The sequence below is a fragment of the Moschus berezovskii genome, chromosome 5 (genome assembly GCF_049115385.1).
Source record: "Moschus berezovskii isolate FMDL1 chromosome 5, NW_MosBer_1.0, whole genome shotgun sequence".
NCBI classification, from domain to species: domain Eukaryota; kingdom Metazoa; phylum Chordata; class Mammalia; order Artiodactyla; family Moschidae; genus Moschus; species Moschus berezovskii.
The window spans coordinates 125,389,342-125,401,718 of record NC_142464.1 but is presented as its reverse complement, the minus strand read 5'-3'; the positions used below and the strand labels follow the sequence as shown (position 1 = coordinate 125,401,718).

The 12,377-nt window shown below is 52.7% G+C and overlaps 1 protein-coding gene across 1 annotated transcript in view; it reads left to right on the top strand.

The window, feature by feature from the left end:
- Positions 1–12,377, top strand: part of RNF4 (ring finger protein 4) — a 34,702-nt gene that overhangs the window by 11,127 nt on the left and 11,198 nt on the right. Inside the window, exons 2-4 of the mRNA XM_088836602.1 lie at positions 4,426–4,572; positions 7,581–7,695; positions 11,577–11,656. Of these exons, the coding sequence (XP_088692728.1) occupies positions 4,564–4,572; positions 7,581–7,695; positions 11,577–11,656 (204 nt within the window). The 5' untranslated portion in view covers positions 4,426–4,563. The remainder of the gene's footprint in view (positions 1–4,425; positions 4,573–7,580; positions 7,696–11,576; positions 11,657–12,377) is intronic.

The following is a 12,377-nucleotide window of genomic DNA, read 5'->3' as shown; positions in this document are numbered from 1 at the left end:
CAGGCTTTTGTTGTTGTTCCCCCTACCTGCCTTCCCAGATTGCAGCACAGATTCTAAAACCTCTCCTCCATCCTAGTTCTCTCTCCTGAGGTTTTCAGCTGCCTTTGGACCGTTCTTCTTGGATACCCTCAGGCAGCATTTCTAAAATTAAGGTGTCTACCTTGTTGATCCCTTTCCTAGCCCAGTTCCGTGGCATCACTCCCATGGAATAGCCAGACAGATAATCTCGAGAGGGCTGGTCTTCCCTCACCTTCCTGTCAGAGCGTAAGGGGTCCTGGCATCTGGCCTTCCTGACCATTCCCAGTGCCACTGGTCTTTTCTTGGTGGCAGGGACATTAACCACTCTTTCTCACTTCTGAGCCACTTGCCGCTTCAGTAAACAGGAACGTCTCCTTTGGACAAAGGATTAGCTAGGTGCAGAGTGGACAGAGCCCTGATCTCTGACACTTCTTCAGGTGAGGCATGCTGAGTAACTGCACGGTTTGCCTTGGAAACCACACTGGGGGGATGTTGCTGAGATGGAGTGCTGGCATTTTGGAAGGAGTTCTGGACACTAAGTTTGAGAAACCTGGAAAACACCCATGCTGCAAATTGTTTCTAGAATTAATGCATCTAATTCTGGTTTGTGTGTGTGTTTTTAAGACTGGGTATTCTGGCATGGTACTGCCCTGCTTTCAGTCCAGACTTGGTGTTACTAGGTGTGGGCTGTGGGCAACTCACTGAACCCCTGGTCATTCTCAGCTCCCTTGTGTGTGAAATGGTTGCCATAATAGCGTCTGCCTCCTTGTTGGGCGAGAGGAGGATTATACAAGATGGTGTGCGGAAAGCGCTTTAGTGTCTTGCACACAGAAGTGACCTCTGAGTTTGAGCTATTGTTAGTTTTACTGTTCTAGTGGCTTCTATTATCTGCATGACCCAGAACGCTTTGTAGTTGGTGAGGGCCATCTTGCCCACAACCCCTGGCCTCTCTGTCCACACGCTGCACTTCCATGTCCGCAAACTGGTCTGCTGGGGAGGCCCCCCAACCCCGGTCTTCCCACCTCCATTCTCTGGTGAAATCCAGCCCCTTGGCAGTTTTCCCTGAGGCTGACCTTCCAACCTTTTATGTCCTCTGACTGCTGACCCTTATTATCCCCTAAAGGAGAACAAGGTATGGAACAAGCTATTGGGTTGGCTTGGGGCATGGGAGGGCGTAGCGCAGAGCCTGGGGCTGTGGTCGGCTGGCAGAGAGCAGGGGGGCTGTGCTCGCTGAGGAGCGGGGAGCCCTCTGGCGCAGCTGCCGGACGCGTCTGGAGCAACAATGTTTGAAAACCTAAAACTTAAATAGGAGGCAAGAGGCTTTGGAGCAACCAAGGTTTGTGCATTAAATTATTTCCTTGTGCTCAGCAGAAAGATCACTGTCAGTGAATTTGTAGCAGATTCTTCTCAATTCTGAGAGAGACTGCTGGAATCGATGAGTTCTGGGTTAGGATCCAGGAAGCCCGGTGGCTCTGGAACCACATGTGATCTGGTCTTGTGAGTCCCCAGGGGCTGTGGAGGTGCCGCCGCCTCCAATGCCCACCAGGTGGACTGTCTTCATCTCTGCTTTGGGAGGCGCTTGTGCCAATCTCAAGTGAGGGCACCCCTGGGCTGGCCTGAGGGTGTCGGGCGAGGTCATCCTGTAGGCCAGCCGCGAGCCTCCTTGGAGAGAGTGGGACAGCGGAGAGCCTGTCTGAGGCGCTCGTGGAGCTGGGGGAGGCTCACGGGAGGGCGATGTGCATACTTACGGCTGATGCTGACGCGCAACAGAATCCAGCACGGCACTGTAAAGCGGTTACCCGCTGATGAAAAGTAGGCTGAACTACTCGGGGTCTGAGTGGATAATGCGGTCAGGGGGCATGCCCGGATGCAGACTGCCGGGTGCTGGAGAAAGGCTGAGCTGGCTGGATGCTCCCTCAGTGGGGCTGCTCCTGGAGAACCTCTGGCCTCTCCCGGTCCTCTTGGTTTCCCTTGCACGGGGCTCATACGCCTCAATTATTGCAACACCTGAGCTGTCTGCCGGCACCCACCCCAGACAGGAGCTGGTGGCTGGGCGTATTCACTGCTGTATTCCCAGGGCAGGAGCCATGCTGATAGCACATGATGTGGGGAGATGTGCGGCCCGTGGGTACGTGTTGAAGCTGGGTCGGGTGCAGCGGTCCACAGCCTCCCTGGGCTGGGCAGAGGGCTGGGGCTGCACAGTGGGCGGTGCACACAGAGAGACCACAAGGCCATGCTGGCAGAGCAGGTCTGTGAGCTTGTAAAGTGCGTGGTACCGGTCCAAGTGCTCTTTGTATTAGCTCCTGTAATCCTCACACAGCATTGAGGTCGGTGCTGTCTTGTTTTATAGACAAGCAAATAAGGCCTGGGCTTCCCTGATGGCTTAGTGGTAAAGAACTCACCTACCGATGCAGGAGATGTGGGTTCAATCCTTGGGTCGGGAAGATGCCCTGGAGAAGGAAATGGCAACGCTCTCCAGTATTCTTGCCTAAAGAATCCCATGGACGTAGGAGCCTGGCGGGCTGCAGTCCACGGGGTCTCAAAGAATCAGATACGACTAAGCGACAAATAAGGCAGAGAAGTTCAGAGTCTCACCCAAGGTCACCAGTAGGGGTTTGGAGGTGTGACCCCTGTCCCTGCTGTCTGGCTGTGGAGATGTGCTGTAACTGAAAGGCCAGGCGGCCTCCACAGGCCGTGCCTAGGGGTCGGGACTTGATGGGGACCTAGGGAAAGGCTGTGGGGTCAGCTGCTGTCTCAGACGTGCTGGCAGTAGGGTTCCAGGCTGGGGATACCATGTGGGGGAGGCGGCAGCACTGGGGACGAGAAGAAGAGTGGTTGACAGAGGGCCCGTGTTCATGGCTCTCACGCGTGTGTGACTCATCCTCTCCAGCTCCCAGGCCGTGTCCTAGACAGGCCTTCCTGTAGCGTGGCCTGCAGTGGCCCCGTCAGCCTTACCTTGGAACTTGTGAGCCCCACCCTAGACCTACTGAATCCGCATCTAGTTTTACAAACCCTCCAGGTGAGTGAGCCTGATGCGGGCTCCACTTTGAGAACGCCTGCCCTTGTGCAAGCCTGTCACCCCGGACGGGCTGACCCAGCGCCGCCGCCTCCCTCTGCCTTCCCTCCGGTCCCTCGGCCTTGCCCTGTGCTCGGGCCTGTCCCGCTAGAAGCCCGTCTGCACCGACTGCACCTTGACCCCTGCCTGCGCATTTTGCCGTCCTCACTGCTTTCGCCACTGTGCCCCTGGACTCAGACCTGCAGAGCTCGTCCCCACCTTCGGCAGACCCTGAGCAGACCAAGGGCCTCCCGTTCTCTAGGAGCCTCCGCATCTGTCATGCGCTCTGCCCTTCCCGGAGCCTGCCTGGCTTCCCAACCCACAATTTCTTGGTTCTTCTCCGCTCATCTATTCCTAGTGGCAGAGTCTCTGCTGGGCATGCAGGGTGGGTCAGGGTTGGTGGCCCTCGTCGCCTTCCCTGAATTACGGGCACCTGCAGCAGGCCCCAGTTCCCAGTTGTGCGGAGAGGCGGAGGCGCTTTCCTTCCTGGGGTTGTGTGGTAACATGGAGCAGTTCTGATTCTCGTCTTCCTAGAAGCTGCACAGGACTCTGCAGGGGTTTCTTGTCTTCGTGTGTGTGTCTGGGGAGGGGGGGTCTCTTTGTTTATTGATCTCCTCTTGAGTACTCCAGAGAGGATTCAAGATGGGAGGGGGCATCAGCGTCACCCACCCTCCCAGTTGGCAGGAGCCTCAGAGTGTGCGCAGTGAGGCAGGGTCACTGCATCCAAGGAAGCTGTGAACCAGAAGCCGTGAGCTCAGGGTCCCCAGCCTCTCGCGGTCAGAGTCATGGTGCAATAGTTGCTTTCCTAAGTTTGAGTGAGGCAAGCCGCGTCCTCACAGATTGTGCAGGAGGGTTCAGGATTGCTCTTTTCGTAACAGAGAACTGGGCTTTGTCCCCTCTGCTTGCTCCCCTAGTGGGAGCATTTTGCTGCCCTGAATGACCTAACTACAGTAGGTCACCCAGTGGCCAACAGCTGGCTGGCACCCTGCCATTTACATTTTGTCTTCTGGCACAGCCTGGGGGAGGTGGACACAACTTCGACAAGGTCAGAGCCCATCTTAGCCTCACGGGGGCGAGTCTAGACGGGCAGGAGGGGGCCGTGGGCCGAGGAGCATCTGTGCGGGTTTCAACAGCCAGGAGGGCAAGAAGTGGCATAATGGTCCCGCTTGCAGGCTGTGGGATCACGTTGTCCTGTATTCTGTGAGGGTGTGTATCTGCCACGGAGGATGTGGATTAGGGCGGACATGATTGTATAAAGTGCGCAGCTGACAGGACCAGTAGACGACTCAGCTGAGCTCTTTTGTCGATGAAACAGGTGCAGCATTTGTCAACTTGATACCTTTATTTTCCAGGGCTTGAAGATTCCGGAAATCTGCTGGGGCGCCGGTCCACGTGCTGGTCAGAAGATGAGTAACCAGCAGGCATGAGAGGCTGAGGCCAGGCCTGGTCTGGATTGTGCATTGCTCTGTAGGGTGGCACCGAGGAGCACCATGAGTGCGGTGAGTTTTACCCGTTCACGGATTCTGTTTTTAAGGCTGAGCACCTGCTTCACTCCGTGTGCACCTAAACTGTGAGAGCTCCACAAAGCTGCTTCTGAGCGACCCTCATGCTTGAGAGTGTCTGTGGGACCTTTCAGTAGGTACACCAACCTGCTTGCCTTTGGTCCGAGTTTCCAGGGTTTTGGTTGGTGCCCTAAAGACAGAAGGCTGAGAAGGATGGCTGAGGGTTTGAAATGTTACGCCTTCAGAGCAGCTGCTGGCGGCCTGGAAATATTAGGGCTCTGGTTTATTTAATGATTTACAGCCCGATTTTCCGTTTTTCCTTCTGTTTCTTTTCCCTGTATAGTCCTTGATCTGATGCCAGCTTTGGTTGTGGTAATAACCCTTGGTGAGTTTTCTCACGCTCAGTGGCCAAAGTTGGTAAGTCATCGTAACTTCCGTTTTAGATGGCAGAGGTAGCTCTGCTTTGTTGTGACCAGATGTCGCCGGGAGCCCCTTGAGTCCAGAGATGGCCTGATGGTCCCCCTCCCCACTTTACTGCCTACTAATGATGCTGCGCGTGTGATCTAAACTCAGAACAGCTGTTTTCTGAAACGGCATTCCCAACCGGTGGACCAGCTGTGACACTCACCCTCTCTTCAGGTTCTAGAAGTGTTGGGTGGCGGGGAGAGGATAAGACTGACCAGTCCGCTCCCAGGGTGAAGAGTGGTAGAAATCCTGTAGATTTTGTTCTGGCCCACCTCCCTCCCCTTGGTCCATCCCTTCTGACCACTGCGGTCCCCACTGTGTTCCAGACCCCTGGACTTGCCCTTTAAAGGCCAGGTGACCTTTCACCTCAGTCCCTTATCTGCAGGGAAGCCTTCTAAGCCTGGCACCTCCCCTCGGAAGCCACACTCTGAACACACAGAGCAGTGTGGTCTCTTGTGAGAGGCTGTGAAGAAGCTGGTTAAACTCTCCTCAAGTGTGGTGGTCATCAGGTGGTCAGTTTTAACACCAGGCTGTGGCCCTCTGAGGGCTCTGCTGGTAAATGGCAGGAGAGCAGGATGAAAATACTGGGCAGGCGGGGCCCAAGCCTTCCTCGGATTCTAGACTGTCTGAGCCTGGCCTCTGGGGTATGTGGGTGGGAGAGGAAGAGGAGTAGCAGTCCAGGGGCTTCTTGGGGGAGGGGGAGGGGGCACGAGGTGGTCAGCAGGAGGGCTTGAGGAGGTCCTCGTGGTGGGGCTGCCAGTCGAGGAGGCCCCTCAGAGTTGTGTGCGAGCTGGTCCAGTGAAGCGGGAAGGGATGGGCGGCCCAGGCAGGGAGAGACTGAGAGAGCAGAGGACTGTGGTTGGCTTGAGGTGAGGGTTAGCAGGGCTCATCACTGCAATAACCAGGGCAGGGTTTCTAGGGTTCCGCACCCAGACTGTGGCCAGGATCCATGACTGCTGCTTCCTCCCTCAGAAGCTGCACAGTAGGGGCGTGAAGGGTTCTGTTCAGCAATGTCTGCTGAGAAAGACTTGGTCCTTTTCCAAGGAAGGGAGCGATCAGGACAACTTCAAAGAGAGTGGGGTAGAGCCCTAGGTAATCTGGTAGCTGCTGGGGAAACTTAGAAACCCCAGGCAGTAGCCTCACTTCTGGCCTGAGGGACGGAGTGGCTCCCTGCTGCGGAGTTGAGCGCAGCTGCTGCTCCAGGCCCCCCTGGGCTGGGAGGTGGCTCCTTGGGCAGCCATCGGATGGGAGGGGCAGTTAGAACGCGGAGAGAAGCCGTCTTCTCTGCTGCCAGCGAGGACTGGGCTGGGTGAGGGGTACTCCTCAGTCTTGTGTAGATCCCGAGGACGCTTGCCTGTCCTGCCAGCATGTCCAAGGTTAGGATGCCTGGTGAGGCACGACAGTACTACACTGTGGCATTTTCAGCCAGCGCTCAGTACTGTGTGTATGCCTCATCCTTAGGAGAGCTCTGTGAGGCTGGTACTGGTGAGCAAGTTCAGACTTGGTAGGTAGTGACTGCCCCATATCGCCCACTGTGAACAGGGTGGGCCCAGTGCCACAGAGGTGCGGGACAAGGCAGGCAGAGGCGCTGAGATGGAGCCAGGGTTGGGAGGGGCCGCACAGGGTGCGATAATAAAGCGACATGGCAGGTGCAGGCTCTGACTCTTGAGGAAGACCTCAGGGGACAGGCCAGATGTGCTGGAGTGCGTTGGCACCCAGCTCGAGGACACGGAAGCCTGACTCGGGATCTGAGCTGCAGACATGCTGATTAACAATTCTGACCTTCCAGAAGGCGTTTCTCTCTGGAAGCCTCTAGGAACTAACTGGGTCTTGGAGAACCTACTGTATAGCATAAAGGACTCTACTCAGAACTCTGATGATCTATGTGGGAAAAGAATCTTAAAGGATACATATATAAGTGATTCACTTTGCTGTACAGCAGAAATAACACAACACTGTAAGTCAACTATATTCCAATAAAAAATTTAAAGTTCTCATCGCAAGAAAAAATAAATAAAAACTTTGGTTCTTGGAGCTGTGGGGAGTGGTTATTAGGGTGTAAACTACAACTTGATAGTATGCTAAAAATTTAGAGGACAGGACCCTTTCCCAAAAAAGACCTGCTTTTCACAGGGGATAAAACCTGGGAGACTGAAGCTCTTGGACTGAGAGACAGAAACTGCTCAGGGGTCAAGTGCAAATCCAAGGGAAATAGGCCTGCAACTTTTGGTTAAAAGAAGGGGTTTCTAGTCTGATTCCAGACTGGACCAGAGGCCTCCACAGAGTTCTATGTCACGTAATTTTGATGGACCAACAGTCTGTATAACAAGTTTTACTTTATAGAATTTGTATTCACTATATATTTTGGATGATTTCTAGCTAAGCATTCATTGTTCTAGAATCTCAAGTTTTGAAAGGACCCCAGCCTCAGGGCTGTTCATTGCGGTCTTCTTCTCGATGAGTTGACCTTTTTTATTTTTCTAGCTGAAATCTTACTGATCAGAAGCTATGTAACTTTCTTTTTTCCTGGAAACCCTCAGAGAAAGCGTCGTGGTGGGACAGTAAATTCTAGACAAGCCCAGAAGCGAACTCGGGAAACCACCTCCCCACCTGAGATGGCCTTGGAGGCAGAACCTATAGAGCTCGTGGAAAGCGGTAAGATTGCCAGCGACCCTGAGCATCAGTTGGCAGCCACCAACCTGGTGCAGGCTACACAATCTGTGGGGCTCAGTTCCCTGATCTGAAACACGGGGCATATGAGGGGGGGTGTGTGTGTGTGTATGAGGATTATGGTGTGTGTGTGCATGCAGATAATGGTGTATGCGCATGCACGGATAATGGTGTCTGTGTGTGTTTGAGGATAATGCTGTGTGTGTGTGTCTACATGAGGGTAATGGCGTGTGTGTATATGAGGATGATGACATGTGTGTGCACACGGACAATGGCGTATGTATGTGTATGAGGATAATGGTGTGTGTGTGTATGTGTGTGTGTGTATGAGGATCAGTTCAGTTCAGTTGCTCAGTCCTGTCCGACTCTTTGCGACCGCATGAACCTCAGCACGCCAGGCTGACCTGTCCAGCACCAACTCCTGGAGTCCACCCAATCCCATCCATTGAGTCAGTGATGCTATCCAACCATCTCATCCTCTGTTGTCCCCTTCTCTTCCTGCCCTCAATCTTTCCCAGCATCAGGGTCTTTTCAAATGAGTTAGCTCTTCACATGAGGTGGCCAAAGTATTGCAGTTTCAGCTTCAACATCAGTCCTTCCAGTGAACACCCAGGACTGACCTCCTTTAGGATGGACTGGTTGGATTTCCTTGCAGTCCAAGGGACTCTCAAGAGCCTTCTCCAACACCACAGTTCAAAAGCATCAATTCTTCGGTGACCAGCTTTCTTCACAGTCCAACTCTCACATACATACATCACCACTGGAAAAACCATAGCCTTGACTAGACAGACCTTTGTTGACAGAGTAACGTCTCTGCTCTTTAATATGCTGTCTAGGTTGGTCATAACTTTCCTTCCAAGGAGTAAGCATCTTTTAATTTATGTCTGCGGTCACCATCTGCAGTGATTTTGCAGCCCCAAAAAATAAAGTCAGCCACTGTTTCCCAATCTGTTTGCCATGAAGTGATGGGACTGGATGCCATGATCTTAGTTTTCTTTATGTTGAGCTTTAAGCCAACTTTTTCCACTCTCCTCTTTCACTTTCATCAAGAGGCTCTTTAACTTTTCTTCACTTTCTGCCATAAGGGGGGTGTCATCTGCATATCTGAGATTGTTGATATTTCTCCCGGCAATCTTGATTCCAGCTTGTGCTTCCTCCAGCCCAGCGTTTCTCATGATGTACTCTGCACATAAGTTAAATAAGCAGGGTGACCATATACAGCCTTGACGTACTCCTTTCCCGATTCTGAAATGTCTGTTGTTCCATGTCCAGTTCTAACTGTTGCTTCCTGATCTGCATATAGGTTTCTCAAGAGGCAGGTCAGGTGGTTTGGTATTCCCATCTCTCTCCGAATTTTCCACAGTTTATTGTGATCCATACAGTCAAAGGCTTTGGCAGAGTCAGTAAAGCAGAAGTAGATGTTTTTCTGGAACTCTCTTGCTTTTTTGAAGATCCAGCGGATGTTGGCAATTTGATCTCTGGTTCCTCTGCCTTTTCTAAATCCAGCTTGAACATCTGGAAGTTCACGGTGCACGTATTGCTGAAGCCTGGCTTGGAGAATTTTAAGCATCACTTTGCCAGCGTGTGAGATGAGTACAATTGTGCGGTAGTTTGAGCATTCTTTGGCATTGCCTTTCTTTGGGATTGGAATGAAAACTGACCTTTTCCAGTTCTGTGCCCACTGCTGAGTTTTCCAAATTTGCTGGCATATTGGTTGCAGCACTTTCACATCATCATCTTTCAGGGTTTGAAATAGCTCAACTGGGATTCCATCATCTCCACAGCTTTGTTCTTAGTGATGCTTCCTAAGGCCCACTTGACTTCATATTCCAGGATGTCTGGCTCTAGGTGAGTGATCACACCATTGTGATTATGTGGGTCATGAAGATCTTTTTTCTACAGTTCTTCTGTGTATTCTTGCCACCTCTTCTTATGTATGAGGATAATGGCGTGTGTGTGTGTGTGAGGATAATGGCGTGTGCGTGCGTGGATCATGGCATGTATGCGTATGAGTATAATGACGTGTGTGCGTGCGAGGATCACGGTGTGTGTGTGGATCGTCGCGTGTGTGCGTGCGTGGATCGTGGCGTGTGTATATGCAGTAGCTCTCTGTAGAGCTGTTCTGGCTTTGAAATGAGTGTGACGTGGAACACTTAGAACTGTGCTTGGCAGATGGCACTATACAAGGTTCAGCTTAGTCACTGTGTTTATAAGGCCTCTGGTTTCAGACTCACTGTTAACAGCTTAAAGCTGAAGTGAGCCAGAGCTGCCCCTTGGGCCTGACCAGCCATCCTTGGGGCTGCACAGCGTGGATGTGGACACTGTCTGGGTCCACCTTTTCTCTTTGAAGTTGTGTCTCAACTTAAACTCGGCCTCAGGAAGTACTCGGGTTTCTTGTCTCCTTCATTAAGACAAACAGTTGCCGCAGAAGGCAGACCTGTGTACAGGCCTTCCTGGGCTAGAGGGCATTTGTTGTGGGCAGAGGCAGATCGGCTTTTCCCCTGTGCTTGCCTGCTCAGGGCATGGCGGACGGCCTGTGTCAGGCACCTCTGCCCTACATCCAGGGGCATAGGACTGAGACTTAGAGAGAAGCGGCTTGCCTGAGCTCCTGTCATGGCCCTTCACGGGGCGAGGCCCTCTGCCTGGTCTCTGACCTCGCTCCTGAGACGCGTACAGCCCTGGGCCAGCCTTCTGCCCCGCCCCCAGCAGGTGCAGGAGTCCTCTCCTGTGGGACGCTGAACCCACACGTGCCTCTCGAAGGGCTCGGACTCTCCAGCCTGGCCGAGGTCCATTGCTCTCCACAGTGGTGTGTTTTGTCCTTGGTTAGCCTCACACCCACGTGCAGGACTCCATGCACAAGCTGCCCACTGGCATACTGTTTATTGTAAGAACCCAGAATTGTGTTCACCAGAAAGAGAAACAGTTGTACAAGTTATGATAGATCCACTATGGACTGTTCTTTAAGAGAAATAAAATCATTTTGTGTAAATTACATTGGTATCTTTGATATATTATGGTTTTTATTCCTGTGAACTTTTTAATCCAGGAGAACAAAAATTGGAATATGTTAAATGTATTACAAGTCACATTCCCCAAATATTGACTATTATTTCTAGAAGTTCTTCCCTCCTACTTTTTAGTGTTACGAATAATAGAAACAAAGATGGTTGTAAATCTTGTTTCGGTTTATAGAAATGGAGGTTGTACACTGCCAGACCTCAGTCCTGGTAACCGTTTGGCACACGTCCTTCCCACTTGTCCCATGCGTGGGTAGACATGCACTTTACCCTTGGGCTCAAAGGCAAGTTGCAGGACAGGCTTAACCTCTCTTGGCAAGTTGGGGTTTTGAGGGACCAGTGAGTAAACCGCTGTGGCCCAGCCAAGTTAGGAAGCGCTGGCAGGCTAAATGGAGATGAAGACTTAACTGATGAGGAGCACAGCCTGTGTGGCGCCCAGTACAGCCTGACCTGATTGGGGGGCGGAGCTTTCAGAAAGACCCGAGCCCAGCGCGTTTGCTCGCCCCCCCGGCTGTGCATCCCCACCCTTGGCAGGTGCCGCGCTGCCTCTCCCCTATGAATGAGCAGGGGTGGGTGTGAAGCTCTGGGGAGAGGGTGGTGTATTGGTTAAAACCACACAGGGTTGTTTAGAGCAGAACTCGAGGGCTGTGCAGCGCTTGCCCCTTTACTACTGTCCTTCGGGGATGTTAGTTTGGTATGAGCCGTGTTCAGTTCAGTTCAGTCGCTCAGTCGTGTCCGATTCTTTGCGACCCCATGAATCACAGCCGTGTTAGTGGTCGTATTAGTGAAACTGAGCAATACCCCTTTACTTTTCTTCTTAAGCTTGTTAAAATGCTTTATTTTTTGAAGCTGGAGACGAAATAGTGGACCTCACCTGTGAATCTTTAGAGCCTGTGGTCGTCGACCTGACTCACAATGACTCTGTTGTGGTAAGTGGGGGAGCCTGCGCGTTGGCGCTCTCAGTGGTGGGCCCCTGGCTGGCACGTCCGAAGGCCTTGGTCATGGGTATGGCACTCAAGGTGGAAAATGTTTCAGGAAAATCATTTATTGTAACTTCATTGCTTTAATTAATTACAAGAGAGCCTGTTTTGCATAGCTGGGGAGAGCTCTGAGGCTCCTCTCTTTAGTCCCTGATTCCACCCTTAACAACTGCTGCGTGACCTGGGGCAAGTTGCTTAGCCTCCTTCACTTGTCCATAAAATGAGGATAATGCCATCTGTGTCAGTAGGGTACTGTGAGGATTAGAAGAATCCTGTATTTGAGTGCCTGGCACCCAACGTGGTGCCCAGTGTAACCCAGTAAACGTGAGTTTACACCCTCTTGGCTGGTGGGAATGGGGACATTCGCTGAGCACTGCCTTGGGGGGGTCTCGAGGCCTGGAAGCTGCTGCCATGGAGCAGACAGGCCCCCCTGCACTGCCTGCAGGTGCCCGATGGTGCCATGGCTCCCAGAGGGTGGAGCCTGGGAGCTGTCCCACCCCACCCCCGCTGGCACCTGCCTGCCCCTGCGTGGCTTCCAGGAAGGAGACCTGCTCGGGGATGGGGAAGCTAGTCCCACACACCAGCTCCACCAAGCAGGGTGCCTCCCCGGGGTTGGGCTGGGAGTCTGCTCAGCCCTCTCGCTTCCTGAGGGTACGCTTGTGTCTCAGGA